The 17,117-nt window shown below is 57.1% G+C and overlaps 1 protein-coding gene across 1 annotated transcript; it reads right to left on the bottom strand.

Annotated features, from left to right (window-relative positions):
- Nucleotides 1-3,895: 3,895 nt before the first annotated feature.
- On the bottom strand, nucleotides 3,896-15,114 carry CCDC97 (coiled-coil domain containing 97). The gene is made up of 5 exons (XM_026009973.2): nucleotides 14,906-15,114; nucleotides 10,473-10,928; nucleotides 8,615-8,893; nucleotides 8,048-8,177; nucleotides 3,896-6,005 (listed from the first exon to the last, which is right to left on the bottom strand). Exons 1-5 carry the CDS (start codon nucleotides 14,952-14,954, stop codon nucleotides 5,885-5,887), a joined length of 1,035 nt encoding a protein of 344 aa, XP_025865758.1. The 5' UTR covers nucleotides 14,955-15,114; the 3' UTR covers nucleotides 3,896-5,884.
- Between the last annotated feature and the right edge of the window lie 2,003 nt (nucleotides 15,115-17,117).

Here is a 17,117-nt window from a genome sequence, read left to right as displayed (position 1 = left end):
AGTCACAAATAGTTATTATCTAGCCCTTTACAGAAAAAAATTGCCAGCTCTTGCTACAGAGACCCTTTGCTGCCCACTTTACAGATGGGAATACTGAGGCACAGAGAGGTTTGCTACGTTTTAAGGTCACACAGCTGGCACGTGGCAGAGGTAGGATTCGAACCGAAACAGCTTGAGTTGAGGATCTAGGCCCGAAACCCCTGCACTGGGACTGCTTCCCGGTTCACATCAGGCCTCTGGGGGCCTGTGAGAACTTGTACTTCAAGGGAGATGGGTGCCACATCAGGTTTGGAACAGAAGAGGAGTGTGATTTGACTTCGGGGTTCAGAGGGTCCCTCGACTGAATGAGGGTAAGGGGAGCTGCAGGGCGACCATTTGTCCAAGTGGAAATGCCAGTGCCCTGAGCCAGGGTGGCCCTCCATCTGCTGCCCTGTCTCTTCCCATCTGTCAGGGGCTTGCCCATGAATTCTTTCCTCCTTCCTCTTTCTCTGCCTCTGCAGCTTCCCCTCTGTGTCCCAGGTTTTGGTTCCTCCCACTGTCTCCTGCCCTTCCCCAGGGCCCGGTCCTGTTCTGCTCCTGGCCCAGGGATCACCCTGGGTGGGGGTCACTGTGTAAGGACATGCTACCATTTTCACCAGCCTCCTGTGTGGAGACACTTGCAAGCACGTGGTGACACAGACCGTAGCCACTGGAGCCCTGTGAAAATGCGGCACAGCTAGACACGCGTTCACACTCTGGACAGGTTGTTATATGGACAGTGTCCCACAGTCTCCCCAGACACCTTCACCTCTCTGAGCCACAGGGGATACACAAAAACTCCTGACACCTGGTGGACGCAGCCCATGAATGCCACCCACTACATGTGCACAGCCCAGTCTGGAGCCCCCCCGGCACACAGCAGAACACAGCCGCACAAATGCATTCGGCAGGGTCACAGTCACGACCAGTGCGCACCGGATACAGATTTAGAGGCAGTGCCACGCACAGACATGCACCTCCCAGCATCGGAGCCCCGTCAGGAAATGGAACAGAGACTCCTGCCCGGACCCACCAGCAGTTACACAAACATCCTCCATGGGGTCAGGCTCACAAACAGGCACAGTGCACGCGCACACAACCTGACACAGCCCAGTCCCACCCAGACACACACCACACATAGAGACACACGTCAGGGTCACAGACTGCAGGCCTGTCATGCCCACTCAGTCTGACATCTCTTGGCCCCACACACTCAGGCCGGGGGAGTCCCACGAGGCCGGGCAGACAGCAGCTGGCCCGTCATACCCAGACACACTGTCACACCCCGGGTCCCAGACGGAGCAGTCCTACACACCCAGACACACCCCCAGGGTCGCGGCCCTCGCACGCCCAGCCCGTGCCTGGGCCCGAGGACAAGTCCTGGCCGCACACCGGGGGTGGCACGCCCCGCGGTCGCCTGAGCCCTCGCCACGCCCTCGTGACACACCCCGCCCACCTGCCGGCCTGGCTGAGTTGGCGGGGAGGCCGCCCAGGAAGGGAAACTTGCGGGCTCAGCACCTTCCTGGACTGCCTGCGGGCGGCCCCTGCCCTGCTACCCGGCACCTCCGGCCGCAGGGGCGCTGGGGGCCGTTGGGACGAGGGAGTCCTGGCCCCTAGCCAAGCGCGGGGCGGGACCGGGGGTTCGGGGCGCCCCGCTCCCCTCCCCCACTTCTGCGGGCAGCCCTGGAGGGGAGGGAAGTCGTGGGGGGAGCCTGGGTTCCGGCCGGAGCCCCAGCTTCCCGTCCGGCCCCCACGGGGGCAGGAAGCGGGCGGGGAGGCCAGCTCAGGCCTTCCTGCCCCCTCCCCTAGAGGCCTGGGAGCTAGGTCATCTGGACGGAGTGGGGGGAGCAAGGGTGGGGGAGGGGGGTGAGAGAAAGCCCCTTCCTTTTTTTTTTTTTTTTTAAAGCCCCTTGCTCCAAACCTGATTGGTATCTTGTGTTTCTAATATATATTTGAACACGTTCAGGACCCCTGTGTGTGTGTGTGTGTGTGTGTGTGTGCGCGCACGCGCAAGCTTTGTGCTCTGAGTTTTGTGTCTAGCATGGGGGTTTCTAACCACCCTGAGATGCCCTCCAGCTGTGCTGAGTGTGGGCAGGTACTGTCAGAGTGTGTCCCCAGCACGTGTCCCCTCCGTGGGTCCGAGTTTTGTGTTTCGGTCTAGAAGCTGGTGTTCTCTCTGGGCTCTGTGACATGACACTGTGTGTCTCAGCAAGTCTGTGTGCAGGAGTGGGTCGTCTCCTGGGGCGGGCTGTGTGTCTGAGCTTTTTCTCAGCACCTTTGCTGTTGTTCTTGGGGCGTAAATTCGTGCATTCTGCGGGAAGTTTGACTTGAAATGCGGATGTTTTCTGTGCATGTTTACACGTCTGCGAGAAAGGTGTTTCCAGGAGTTTGCTATGGGAGCTGGCTTTCCAGTGCTTGTGTGCGGCAGTTCGCAGCGTCTGCGTGCTGTGGGCGGCTTGTTTCTGGGTGATGTTTGGGATCAGTGTGTGCATCACTGGTATTCGGAGCACGTTGCGTCTGTGGGGTGTGTCTCCAGCATGCTTGCTGTCATATTCCTCGTGTGTGTGTGTGTGTGTGTGTGTGTGTGTCCGTCTGTCCATTCAGGGACTGGTATCCTCAGCTTTAGGAGCAGATGGTGTTTGCGTTTTGTCTCCCCACACGTGGGCTGGTGACTTCGGTGTGTGAGCTGTTGTGTGGGTCTCTATTTTGCATCATGTGATCTTCGAGGTGTTTTGAGTTTTCAGGGGGGTGGCACTGTGTCCTGCAGGTCTGCGTTTTGTGCTGGTGTTTCCAGGGCCGGAGCAAGGGGGGGGGGGGGCGCATGGTGTGTCCCCAGGGAAGCCGTTGGCATCCCAAGCGACACGCCCAGTGGCCTCTGTGCTGAGTGGAGGCTGCGTCTGCGGTGTGTCCCCTTGCCGGCTGGTGCCACGCTGGCTCGGGGCTGGCTGTGGCAGGCGGGCAGGGCAGGGGCTGTGGTGGGCACTGGACCCGCGCCCGGACCTTGGTATAAATATCCCAGCTGCCGGCGGCTGTGTTTACTCGGCCCCAGCCTGGGGGCGGCGGCAGCCCAGCAGGTCCTGGGGGCGGGGGTGACCAGGCCACAGCGCAGACACTTCCTTCTGGCCAGACAGGCCACAGCCTCACTGCCCCTTCCCGCCCCCTTTCTGGATGGGGGTGTGGCGACGACCCCTCATCCTGGGCTCCCAGGGGCCACCAGTGACCCTCTGACCTGAACATCCTCACTGGGCTTCCCAGGGTCTGGGAAGAGGGACTAGCCGCCAGGGGTGAGGGGGCAGGCCGGGGACCCCAGGGAGAGGGAGAAAAGGGGGTGGAGCCTCTGGTAAGAAGGCACAGGCTTGGTCTGCGAGGTGCAGAGACGCGTGTGGAGGGCTGAACGGGAGGGAAGCCAGAAGAGTGGCGGCTTCTTGGGCAGGACTGACGGGGAGGGGTGCGGAGAGTAGAGGGCTAGAGGGGAGGTGGGAAATGATGCGAGATCAGAGCTGCCGGGGAGCCCCAAGGGGCTGAGGAGGGAGGGGAGGGGGGCAGCGGTGGGAGGGACAGGATGAGAAGGCAGGAGATGCAGGGGGGTCAGGCAGGGGTGCGGGTGGCGGCCGGCAGGGCCAGCCAGGACACACAGGAGACGGGGTGGGGGCCGGATGCCCACGGAGGGGCTCTCCCTCCCTGACTCAGCCTCTCCGTCCACCCCGACCCAGGGCTGGGGGCGGAGGGCCAGGCGCCCCCCGGGGCACCTCCAGGTCGCAGCGGGCTGTGTCGGGGGTGTGTCTCCCACAGGCCCTCTCCACTGGCCCCACCTCTGTCTCAGCGGCCAACGCTCCCGTCTCCGCCATCTGACTAACCCTAATTCTGACTCAGCTGCTGTTGTCCCTCATCACTTTATTATGTAACGAATCTACGTCCGGCAAAGCATATCACAAACAGCATCAATGACCGAATGACAGACGGACGAAACCCGCACACATCACGGAGGGCTGCTCCTGTGTTAGCAAACTCTCCGGGGCTGCGGGCACACACATACCCCAGGGGCAAGCCGGGCCGGCGGCCGACGCTGCGCTTCTCTGGGAGCCGGGGCAGCGACGCGGCGGTACGTGGGGCGCAGGGGCGCCGTGATGGTTCGGGTCCAGGTGCCGACTTACACGCCATCCAGGCGGTTCCGAGCCCTTGTGGGGCGGTGCCAAGCGCGTGGGGAGGGGGCGAAGCTTAGCGGCTGGTGTCCTGACAGCCAGCTCCTCCTTGGTCTTCCTGACACGCAGCCTACGACAATGGTCTCCAGCACCTGTGAGGTCCTAGACCCAGTGTTCCATCTCCACTGGCCGGGCGGCCTTCACCAAGTGACATCTCCCTGCTGGCCTCCCCTGACTCACCTATGAAATGGAGGGGAGTCCCCGGTTCACAGGGCTGCTTGGAGGAGGAAGTGTGGCGCCGGGCCCGGCAAAGGACAGGGCTGTTCAGTCACTGGATGCTTCCATACTTAAGTCTCTCCATGTGAATGTCCCTCGGCCTCTAGGCCAGCTCTCACTTTCTGTGTCTGGCTCTAGTCCTGCTTGACCCAGAGGGCAGAGCTGACGCCCAAGGGTCAAGAGCTGTGGCCCCAGGAGGCCTCGGGGTCTTCCCCTTACGCTGGGCTGCCTGCCTGAAGTGGTCTTGAGGGTCCTGTGGGCTTGGCTATGGTGAGGTGCCACCATTCTGGCTTCCAGGAGCAAAGGGTCCCCAGGCCCCGCCTCTCTGACCTGTGGCCTGTGCCGCCCACCCCCACACAAGAAGCTGACCCTGTCTCCACATGTGTGTCTGCTGGGGTAGCAGGAGCCGGGTGTCGGGGCATGGGAAGGCGGGACGCCTGGGTTCCCACAGGCCAGTGGCTGAGTCACCGGGAGGCCATCTGGCTCCCATTAGCCCGGGGCGGCAGGGGGCTCTGTGGGGCGGGCCCTGTGGCCAGCTGGGGGCAGGGATGCTGGGGCAGGCTGTGTGTGGGATGACTCAGGACCCATGATAACAGCCTGTGCGTATTCAGGGAGTGTAAACAGGAGAGGGAGAAGGAGGCGGAGGAAATGAAGGAAGGGAACATTGTGGCCAGCAGACGGGGGTGTGGGGCTGACAGGGGAGAGCCCCCTGCCCTCTCCCGCCACACCCAAGCTGGCAGGCTCGTGGCCCCAGTGATGCCCCTGCATCCTCCTCCCAAGCCGGGGTCCTGGCGGAGAGGTGACTGCTGGTAGCCACCTTCCTCTGCAGTCAGGGCTCTGGGGGGACCACATGGAAACCAGAGACAGAAAGGCTGAGAGGCAGACAGAGGGCCAGAGGCGGCGTGGAGCACGAGAGATGGGAGCGTACAGGTAGGAAGAGCCAGAGCCCCGGAGCGAGGCTGAAGGAGACAGGATGGAACAGAGGCAAGGAGGCAAGAGCCGCAGTGCAGAGGTGGAGAAACAGAGGCTCAGGGGAGAGGTTGGGGGCAGACCCAGACCCTGCACTGGGCACTTCCATCCACCTGGCCTCACGAGGCCTACAGCTTCAAGGGGCCCACTGGCCTCGCTCAAGGGGAGGATGTTCGGCCTGGGCCCTGTCGTGGGGAGAGAGGCACAGGGAAGGGGACAGAGAGAAAGGCAGAGAGGAAAGACAGGTGCAGAGGGAGGAAGGGATGCAGAAAGCAAGAGAAAAGCAGGAAGAAAAAGCGAGTGAGCCAGAGAGACAGTGAGACACAGGCGGAGTGGGCGTTGGAGGGCGGGGGGTGGGTGGGAAGGGGGGGAAGCAGGGAACCCCACACACAGAGGGGCAGGGAGTCAGCTGGGATGGCACCAGAGCCAGCGAGGCTGTGCCCTAGAGGGAGTCGTGGGTGGGGCAGGTGGCCAGGCCATCAGTCCCCGTCCAGCTCTGGGCTGGGTGCGTCCTCAGGCTCCTCCTCATCGAAGTACCTCTCCTCCTCATCCCGTGCCACGATGTCCAGGTTGTCAAAGTCGGGGTTGTCGTCCACGGTGCTGCAGAGGGAGGGGGCTGTCAGGGGCTGGCTCTGTGGGCCCCCAAGATCAAAGGCCATATGCTGGCAGCTGTAAATGAGAGCTGACCCCTGGAGGGGTGGCACAGAGTCTCTCAGAGCTTCAAACAAAAGGCAACATTTTCCAAAGCAGAGATTTTACATAAAAACTTCTGGCTTCTGGGACGCCTGGGTGGCTTGGGGGTTAAGCGTCTGCCTTCGGCCCAGGGTGTGATCCTGGAGTCCCCGGATCGAGTCCCACATCGGGTTCCCTGCGTGGAGCCTGCTTCTCCCTCTGCCTGTGTCTCTGTCTCTTTCTCTCTCTGTGTCTCTCATGAATAAATGCGTAAAATCTTAAACAAAAAACTTCTGGTTTCTCTCAAAAAGCTGGAAGATGTGGTTACAGGAGGACTCACACTCCCGAGTGGTTCTCAACCAGGAAGATTCTCCCCTCTGGGGACGTTTGGGGATAACTGGAGACACTTTGGTTGTCACAGCTAGGGGGCTCCTACTGGCATGTGGGGACTCGACACCAGGGAAGCCACTCAGCACCCTACTGTGCACAGGATGATGCTCCACATGAAGAATCATCTGGCCCAATAGGCCAACAGTGCTGAGAAATGTCTACCCTAAGGTGACCAGTGATCCTGAATTGTCGAGGACCCTTGGCTCGACACCAAACCCTTCCATGACTTCCACCACACTTGCATGGGTGCAGAAAGCTGTCTAATCTGGTCCTGCAACCTCTGATGAGACCACCTACCTCGCCCCTCGTGGACTGCTCCAGCCACCTAGGCCACCTTGCTGTTCCTCCGAGTTACCTCGGGGCCCTTGCACCTGCTGTTCTCCCTGCCAGGAACATTCTCACCCCAGATATTTATGTTGCTTACCCCTCACATCATGTAAGTCTGTGCTGAAGCATCACCTGCTTGGAGAGCCTTCCCTGGCCATTCATCCCTACTCCCAACCCCCCGCCCCTGGACCCTGCCTTCATTTTTTTTACGGGCCCATCAGTACTAGATGCTAAATACTTCTTTTGCTTCCTCACTAGAGTGGGACTCTCTTCAGGGCAGGGAACCCTTTTGTTGGTTTTGTTCACTGCTTTAGCCCGCGAGTCTGGAAACGGCAGGTACTCAGCACACAGCAGCTGAATGCAGATGAGGGACCCACTGGCCCTGCTGCCCAGCAGTGGCCCTTCCAAGGGGACGGGCTTTGCTCACCACTCACTCTTCTCCCTTACGTCATACCCAGTTTCCTCATGGGCACCTGGCTCTCTGAGGGCTCCCCACGGCCCAGGAACTCTGTGCCCCGCTTTGTGTGGGAACTCAAGCACAGAGGCTCTACCACAGCTGGCAGTGGATCAACCAGCCTTGCCTCTAGAGCTGGGTGGTGGGGTGGGGGTAGCCCTAGATCAGGCTCGCGATGCTCCCGGGGGCCGTGGCAATGGCGCTCCCCAATCAGCCGGTGAGGCTCCACTTGTTCGTGTGTTGCTGGGGCTGGGTCTGAAGCCGGCCCTTGGCTGGCACACCCACAAGGCGAGACTGCCTCACTTGTCAAAACCATTTATCTTGGATACTTTGCTCCTGTGTCCTTTTCACTGATGGCAAGAATCCTTTCCAAAGCAGTGGCTGTGTGTCTTGCCATGGGGTTACAATGGGGATGTCAACGAGCAGCACTGTGGGGGCAGCCCCCAAAGTACCCCCTGTGCCAGGCATTGACTGCCAGGGGTTATTTCCTGGGCACAGGGAAGTCTGAGGAAGAAGCTGGGGTGCCTGGGAGACACCTGGGGAGGCCTGGGGTGGTGGCATCCTACAAGGCCACCACCACTCACCTGAATGGAAATATTTCAATGTTTTATCCAGTTTGAGCTGATCGTCAGCCCTGCTTAGTCCCTTCATCAGGTGAGGGGACGGAGATTCAGAGATGGACAAAGCTCAACCAAGGACACCCACCAATCTCTGGTTGATGTGAAACCCTCATGCCATCTGAGCAGAGTGAGGGCTGTGGGGTGCCAGGCTGGGGGAAGGGGAGTGGGGCCCCAGTCACCTGTAGTCAAAGTCCCCGTCCTTGCCGTCCAGGAAGCGCTGGTGCATCCGGCTGGTGAACTCTTCCCGCAGGATCAGCCGTTCTTCTGAGTCAGGCACCCAGGCTTCTGAGTCTTTGCTGGGGCTCTGGTCTGTAGGGGTGGACACCCACAGTGGGGGTGATGTGAGCAGGCCACTTGGGGAGGTGCTGAACACTCAGACCCTGGGAGCCGCCTCCTCTGTCCTGGTGGCACTAGGAATACAGTGGTGACCAAGACAGCCCCAGCCCGGCCCTCCTGGCGTCCATGCCAGACACAATGACAGTACAGTGCTCTGGAGGCTGCAGAACAGGGTCAGGACCTGGTACCTGGAGTGTGGTAAAGGGAAGCCATTCCCGGCAGAGGGAACAGCATGAACAATGGCCTAGAGGTGAGTGATTACTGGGTGCCTTTGGGGAGTGGGGAACAGAGATGCTGGAAGGATTGGGAATAGTCTGGGCACTCAGGCCATCCAGGGAGGAGAGGGACGTGAGGTCTGCTCCTGTAGGTCAGAGGCCCAGCCTGGGAGGCTCCCTGGGACTGTCCCTCACCTTCCTCATCACTGTCGTCCTCCTCTTCCTCCTCCTCCAGGCAGGCCTCCTCCTCCTCCTGCTGCTGGAGCAGCCGCTGCTGCAGCTCCCGCTCCTGGTAGGACTGGAGCAGCAGGTCGGAGAGCGGGCAGGCAGGTGTGCCGAGGGCGCCGGGCTTGGGCGGCTGGTGGGTTGGGGTGCGGGCACTAAGCTCCTCCTGGGTTAGGTATTGCCCGATGTACTGCTCGTATAGCAGTGGGGCCCGGAACCGCATCTGCTCGTCACTGAAGTACTCGCCGCCTGCACAGAGACAGGGTGCGTAAGGGGTCAGGGGTCTATGCATGAAGCTGGGGCCTGGGTGCAGGATGAGCATGTCTGAGCAGACACATGTCCATGATCATGCTTGTAGGGAGCCATGAGCGCACAAGTGCAAGCGTATGTGTGTACATTCAGACACGCAGGGAAACGTGCAGGGGACTGAGGTCACGTGACTGGAGTACCTGCACATGCATCTGAGCATGTGTGCGCAATCAGCCCTGTATCAGCACATGTACTCATGCGTGCATGGTCAGCCATGTACATTCTGGCCCCCGAGCACCGGTGGCCTGGGGCCTGTGCACAACTATGCCTGGGCAGAGTTCATACATCCCTGCCCATTGGTGTCCATGGTCACACAGGTATACACAGCCTCCTGAATGCATGACTGGGCGTGTTTGGGAGTCGGCGTGTAGGATGCCACAGCCAAGTGGCCTGCACACAGGAGCCAGGATGTAGACTATGTGTGGCTGTCTGTGCACAAGCTGGACATGCCAGATGTGGGCATCCCTGGTGGTCTTCCAGACCCCAGATCTCACCTCTCTCCCAGAGTGCTCTTCTCAGTAGCCCTCCCTCAGGTGGGCTTGGCTTCCCCACCACCCTCAAACCCAGTATCTCTGAGTCTCCCCTGGCTGCCTGTTCCTGTAGGGTGGCTCTGACCCTCAGAAAACAGTTAAATCTGCCCAGTCCCTCCTACCCACAGGTCTCAGCCCCGTTTTCAGGGCCCAGGGCAAGAATCTGCCCAGAATCCTGGCCTCTGCAGCACTGGGGTCTGTGGCCATCCCTGTTCTAATCGTCCCCCTCATCCATCTGTTTCTGATGTTTCCCACCATAGTGTTTCTCTCCATTTCCCTGGCTGTCAGCCTCTCTCCCTCAGTCTGTTTCTGCTGTTCTGCCTCCTGTTCCTCTTGGGTTCTGTGTCTGTCACCCCCTTACCCCATTCATTCGATTCTCCTCCCTCCCATCTTTCTTCACTCTCTGCCTGTCACGGAGTCCTATCTTCTCCACCTCCCTTGCTCTAGGGCCTGGGTCTTTTCCCTAACCAGAATCTTCACTCACTCTCTGCTTTGTGTGCTCTCATCTTTCAACTTCAGTTCTGGTGTCCTTGTTCAGAAAGATGCTTGTAATTCTGCTGTGGTCAAAAAGGTATGGGTGTTTTCCTTCATGGCCTTCACATGTGTGCTTTGTTTTGGAGGGCCTCTGTGTCCCCAGAGTCACAGACATACTGTCCTGGGTTTCCTCAGCACCTTTGTGTATGGTGTGAGGTAGGGAATCGTGTTTCCCTGAGGGATAACCAGCCATCATAGTGCTGGGTTCTGTGTCTGTGATCCACTGATGTCGTCTACTAAATTCTGGCCCTTTTCACTGCTTGTCCCATTCTCTTCCCTGGGTTCCTGTCTCTACCTATCTTGCCTCATCACTTCATGTTTCTGTTTCAACCTCCCTGTGTCTGTGTCTCAAAACTTATCTCCCAGGACCTCTGCCCATGTCTCTGTCCTTGCATCCTGTTTCTTACTTCCTCTGCCTCAGTATCCCTACCCACCCAGCCCACCTGTCCCCACACCTTGGATGAGCTCACGCAGGGCAGCGTAGCGTCGGTTACGCAGGCGGGTGCGCAGGGTACGGGGTCGGGCACTGCCCTGCCGGGCCACCTCGGCACAGTAGAAGTCTGCACGATGGTCACCGCGCAAGTGGCCAAAGCAGGCCAGATGCTCCTCTCGGAGGCCTGTGCGGAAGCGCTCCAGGAACACCAGTGGCTTCTCGTGGTATAGCTGGCCCAGGATGGCCACCTTCTCCCGCTCAGTCAGGTCAGGCTCGCCCTGCTGCTGGCTACACACAGGCAGGCGGCTGGCAGCCACAGCACGCAGCATGGCACTCACCGCCGCATTCTCAGCCCCAGGGGAGCCATCATCCGGGGCCCCTGGTGCTCTCTCTGCTGCTTCCACCTTGTTCTGGGGTCTGGGTGGGACAGGTGTCCAGCTCAGTTCTCCCCAGTGCCCAGTACTGGCCTGTGTACAGTCTATGGAGAGAGGGAAGATTTGTTAGTCCTGGGATGGGAATGTGGGAGAGGTGGAGTGGGTAGAAAGAACTCATTTTACATTTACTGAGCACCTACTATCTCCTGGGCACTGTTCTAGGTTCTAAAGATACCGTAGTAAGCACAAAATTGACATTTTAATAGGGGACATGGACAATGAAAAATAGCATTACTGAAAACGTATGATGTGTTAGCAAACATACAGTCTGTTGTATGGTTCTAAGAACTATGTAGAAAAATGAAGAGGGGCACCTGGGTGGCTCAGGGGTTGAATGTCTGCCTTTGGCTCGGGGTATGATCCTGGGGTCCAGGATCGAGTCCTGCATCAGGCTCCTTGAGGGGAGCCTGCTTCTCCCTCTACCTGTGTCTCTGCCTCTCTTTCTGTATCTCTCATGAATAAATAAATAAAATCTTTTTTTTTTTAATTTATGATAGTCACACACACACACACACACACACACACACAGAGAGAGAGAGAGAGAGAGAGAGAGGCAGAGACACAGGCAGAGGGAGAAGCAGGCTCCATGCACCGGGAGCCCGACGTGGGATTCGATCCCGGGTCTCCAGGATCGCGCCCTGGGCCAAAGGCAGGCGCCAAACCGCTGCGCCACCCAGGGTCCCATAAATAAATAAAATCTTAAAAAAATTAAATTAAATAAAGCCTTTCCTTTTTAAAAAAAAATGAAGAGGGAAGGAGGAGGGAATGGGGTCAGTGGTGGGCAGGCTGCAATTTAATTTATTTGAAAGAGGGAAGAGGGAGGTGGGGAGGGGGAGAAAAAGGGAGAAAGAATCTGAAGCAGACTCTGTGCTGAGCACAAGCCAACATGGGGCTCGATCCTACGACCTGAAACTAAACCAAGAGTCAAACGCTTAACTGACTGAGCCACCCCAGGCTGCAATTTTAAATGGGGCAGTCTGAGAAGACCTTGCCAAAAAGTGACAGTAGAAACCTGAGGTATTGAGGGACTGAGCTACGACATTTTTTGGGGAAGACAGTTCCACAGAAAGGGAACAGCCAGTGCAAAGGTCCTGAGGCAGGAGTGTGGTGTGTTAAGTTGGTCCTTCACCACCTCATTCACTGACTTACTCAATTCCCTGCCTTTTCACTTGTTCACTAACACATCCACTAAATTGTTCACTCACTCCCTCGCTCTCTCCTACTCACTCATACATTCATCTAGCCACTTTTCAGCAACTCCAAATCTTGTGAGGCCCTGAACTGGGCCATGCTGAAGATCCATGGGAATGAGCCAGCCCAACTCCTGCCCTCAGGGAACAGCCAGTATGATGGGGAAGACAGGAAGGTCAAAGACAACAGGTACTAGTAACAGGCAAACTGGGCGCTAGGCAAACCTTGTTGAGAGCTGCTTCTCAAAATGTGTAGGAACTGGAGCGAGGCTGAGCAAGCAGGAAATAAGAGAAGACAGAAAGTACAGGCAACTCTTTTGGGCAGTTTGGCTGGGACAGGGAAGAGGGAGGGGGCGAGGGTTACAAGTGCAGTGGGTTTCAGAGAGGGTTTTAATCATTGAGACCAGAGAAAACTAAGCTGAACCAGGGCAGGGGCCGTGGAGGAGGGCACAGGAGGCTGTTGGTGGTTAGAAAGATGCTCATGAAGCTGAGTAGACAAGCCATGGCGCTGAAGGGCTGGGAGGCGAGGGGTGCAACCAGTTCAGGTCTGGGGCTCTGGTCTGGGAACTAATCAGACTGTCCCTGAGACAGTAATGGATGAGGAGCAGATTTGGGGCGGGGGCAGGCAGAGATGCTGAGGCCAGTCTGGGACATGGGCCCAGGGGACTTCCAAGGGGAGACATCTAAGAGACTGTTGGTATGTGGGTCTAGAGACTTCTCAGGAGAAAAGTATAGGGCTGGGGATAGAGCCATGGAGTCAGCAGAACCAAGTCAAGAACCAAAGCCAAAGGAAATGAGAGCTCTTGGGGAGGGCAAGGGGTGTGTGAGGATGGGAAAAGAGTAGGCTAGGAAAGAGCCTGATTGGATGGGGAGAAGCCATGCCTACAAAGAAGGCCATGGAAGGCTACAAAATGCGCCCCGGAAAGACAGCCACGCTTTAATTTCTGGAGCCTGTGTGACTGTTTATGGCCAAAAAATGGGTCTCTACAGATGTGATGAAGTTAAAGGATCCTGGGACAGGGAGATTATCTTGTCCAGGTGGGCCCTACATGTCATGAGGAGGGTCCATAAGAGAGTCCAAGGGAGACTGGATATACAGAGAAGAGAAGGCCACGTGGAGATGGACAGAAGCAGAGATCAGAGTGATGTGGCCACATGCCAAGGATGCCAGGAGCCACCAGAAGCTGGAAGGGCCTCTGAGGGAGCCCTCCACGGTCCTGCTGATACCTTGATTTCAGCCTCATGGTACCGATTTCAGACCTCTCGCCTTCAAAACTGTGAGAAAATGCATTTCTGTTTTAAGATGACCCCAGTTTGTGGTCCTCTGGTGCAGCAGCCATAGGAAACTGTGAGAGGATGAGTGGGAGGAGCTGAGAGAGAAGGGAAAGGCAAAAAGTGGTGTCACAGAAACCAAAGGGGGACCCTGGGTGGCTCAGCTGGTTGAGTGTCCAACTCTTGGTTTTGGCTCAGGTCGTGATCTCATGGGTCATGAGACAGAGCGTGGAGTTGGGCTTCAGGATCCTCACTTGGTGGGGAGGCTGCTTGAAGATTCCCTCTGCCCTCCCCCTCAAATAAATAAATAAATCTCAGAAAGAAGGAAACCAACCAACCAAAGGACAGCTTTCAAGAAGGATGGAGGGGTCGATGGCACTGAATTCTCCAAGTGGTCTAATAAGAGAAAACCTGACTGGAGTGACTCCTTTTAACTACACCGAGGGGGGTGGGGTCACTGGTGACCCTGATCAGAGCAGTTTGTGGATGCAGAGTCCGGACTGCAAGTCAGTGGGAGGTGAAGAAATGGAGGCAGGTGTGGAGGACTCTGGAGAAGATACATGGTATTGTAAGGCCCATGGAATCGAGCGATAGATTTTTTTAGGTTAAGCAAAAAAATTTTTTTTTAATGGGAAATTTCCAACATGCACAAATGTAGAGAATACAATATACCCATATACCCATCATCCAGCTTCAACAATGACCAATTCTTGGCCAGTGATGTTTCAGCCAACCTCTCAACTACATCTCCCACCACCTGCGATGAATCTGAAACAGGGGGATGGAATTTTTTTAAAGACTTTATTTATTCATTCATGAGAGACACACAGAGAGAGGTAGAGACACAGGCAGAGAGAGAAGCGGGCTCCCTGCGAGGAGTACCCCCGCCCCCATGAGGGACTCGATCCCAGGACCCCGGGGTCATGACCTGAGCAGAAGGCAGACGCTCAACCATTGAGAAACCCAAGGGTCCCAGGCGTGAAATTTTAAGATGAGCAGAAGGAAGGCGTTTTAGATACTGATGGGAAGGCATCAGGGGAGACAGATGAAAATGCAAAGGAGAGAGATGGAGGGAGCACAGAAACGGAGTAGGGACCTAAGAACGCAGACGGCACTGCGGCCTTCGGGGGAATGAGAACGAAGCGGAGGAGCTGTACATGTGGCATCGGCAGAGTCTGCGTGGGACAAGAGGAAGGCCCGCCTGGAGCAAGGCAAGGGGCAGTGCGACGCAGGGAGGGGGTAACTGAGAGCCACGGTTGACTGGCCGGGGGGCAGGGGCCAGGTGTGGGTTGACCTGATACCTGGTGAGGAGTCGGGTTAGCCTGGCACATGGAAAGGGCTGGCCTGGAACTCTTTAGGGGAGAGTTTCGGGGGAGGGGAAGGGGCGAGGGCGGCAGCCCGCGACAAGAGTGGGATCAATCCGGACAGAGTGGCGAGGGGGACTGGTAAACCCGCAAGCGTCCCCCTATAAAGAGTCCTCCTGCGCGCCGACGGGGAATCATTTCCCAGTGACACCGCAGGCCCACCCTCCCGCCACCTCCGCGTGGCCAGGACCTCACCTTCATCGGGTTCCCTCGCCGCCACCGCCGCGGTCGCCACGGCCTCCATACTGATTCTCTACTAATTAGCCGCCGCGGTGGGGTCTGCACGCCAATCCCGGGCCCAAGCCCTGGGCGGCCACTTCCGGGTGAGCACACTCCGGGGGCCGGGTGCTCGGCGGAGTCCCAAACAACAGTTCCGGGCTGAAGGCGGACCTTCCAATGCGCATGCGTGGCCCCCTGGCCCCGCCCCCCCCCCCCCCGCAGCCGGGAACCTAAAGGGCGCCCGGGTCAGTGGATTTTCCCTGCCCCAACCCCCCCGCCCCCATCCGACCTGCTGCGGAATTGCACTATCAGAAAGGATGTGACCCATCGTTCAACCTGCTCACCGCTGACTCCAGAGCCTGGCATGCTTACTTCTGGGATGGATGGTTGAATGGCCATAGTCCAGAGCCTCTTGAAGATTTGAACTTTGGTTTAGACTCCATCCGTTTTTCCTTCACCACCTCAAAGAGTATCTACTAAGCTTTGTTTCTTACTTCTGTCATCAAAACCAGTCCCGGACTAGCACGATATGGGTGGTGAGATCAGATAGAACTTCCCAGTGTGTTCCAGGACCTGAAGAATTGCAGATGTGAAGGGTGATAACCCTGGTCCTGGATCTGCTCTGGGTGATGGGTACTGACTCATTCAGGTGTGTTAGCAACAAAGTGGACAGACCTATCACAGGTGAGTACCCTGACTGGCCCAGGCTCTCCTGGGGTTGCCTGGAGGGTTACGAAGTTTTCCTTCTAGAGAGAAGGGACACTCAAGCTGAGACCTGAAAGATGAATAGGAATTAAAGTGGAAGGTTTTAGGGAGCAGAAAGGGCAAGGCAAAGACCTTGCATGGATGTTTCTGGCTACTGCAAGGCTTTCTGTGTGGCTAAGGAATAAAAAAGTTATAACTTAAGGGCCATGGTTGGACTGCAGAAGATCTGAGAACTTCTTGAATATTTTTTTGCAAAATTCCATGTGCATGTGCATTTTTCCAAAGCAGAGTTGATAGCATTTGGATTGAGATTTGTGACTCCCCAAGAACAAACCAGCAGTCTGAAGTTCAAAAGGGGGAGTAGCAAAAGGTGAAGCCAGAAAGGTCACTGGAGACCAGGCACACAGGGCCTCCTAAGCCACACTAAGTAGCTTGTGTTCCTTTATCCTTCAGGTGGCGGGGTTGGGGCAGGGAAAGCATCATGGTAAGGGTTTGGAGGTAAGGGAGGTCTGTGAGGAGGCTGGTGCACTGATCCACGCCGTGTGGACTGGAGCTGAAAAACTTCCCATTTGCATTGCCAGGATAAGGAATCTGGACGCCCATTTGTTACAGCTGATAGGTGGGCACTGCCACTTGAGATTGCCCAGAGAGGCCAGCAGAGGGTGCTGTTGCCCAACACGTGGACCTGCAAAGAAGGGGACTTCCTGGATAGACTTGAGGCCCTTCCCCTCCTGCTCTCCCTGAGCAGGCAGATGGAGGCACTCTAGAGTCCCTTTTAGTCTAACTGGCCACCAATTTTGGCTCCACCTCACATTCAGATGCCTCATCCCTGACCTCCAAACTAGTCAGCCTTCCTCCTTTTGCAGCCATTGCTTTCCTAAGGCTCTGAGGTCTTCCTGTAAGGGAAGGGATGGGACTGAGATGGCACTCCTGTGTCCCAGCACTGTCCCTCACATGGGGCCAGGAACACCATATATCCCAAAGTGATAAAGAAAATGACTCCAGTTGCTGGGGAAGGAGGATACTGGACTATAGCGATGCAATCACAGTCTTTCTACCCTGGCTATTTAAAAAATTGTTCCCTTCTCCAGGAAGATCTCCCCTTACCACACTCCCCACTCTCAGGCTTTCACAGCTGACCACTTGGTGCTGTCACCGTCTGATGACAAGTCTGTGTTACCTCTGGACTGGGAGACATGCGAGAGCAGGGCTCAGGACTGCCCTAACCATGCTATATTCCCAGCACTGTTGAAAGAGTGAGGCATAGAGCAAGTACCTAACACATAGTTGCTGGATAAAAAAAGTTCCTGGAATCCCCACTGGCCTGGATCCAGGAGTGCGGCCAGGACCAAAGCAGATGGGCAGTCACACCCAATGATAACCCCCAACAGTCTAGCCCTGGTCTCCATCCCATCAGCTCTACCTAGGGACCTGCCATGCCTTCTTTACACAAATTCCAGGAGAGATTTGGGGCTGTGAGTGG

The sequence above is a fragment of the Vulpes vulpes genome, chromosome 1, assembly GCF_048418805.1.
Source record: "Vulpes vulpes isolate BD-2025 chromosome 1, VulVul3, whole genome shotgun sequence".
Taxonomy (NCBI): Eukaryota; Metazoa; Chordata; class Mammalia; order Carnivora; family Canidae; genus Vulpes; species Vulpes vulpes.
The sequence above is the reverse complement of the archived record's forward strand: the minus strand, read 5'-3'. Positions and strand labels throughout refer to the sequence as shown.

Coding starts and splice junctions, on each gene's coding strand:
- CCDC97 (XM_026009973.2), bottom strand. CDS start 14,954: ATGGAGGCCGTGGCGACCGCGGCGGTGGCGGCGAGGGAACCCGATGAA. Junction 8,894..10,472: donor CCTGCGTGAGCTCATCCAAG/GTGTGGGGACAG, acceptor GTCTCTGTGCAG/GCGGCGAGTACTTCAGTGAC. Junction 6,006..8,047: donor GACGGGGACTTTGACTACAG/GTGACTGGGGCC, acceptor CTCCCTCTGCAG/CACCGTGGACGACAACCCCG.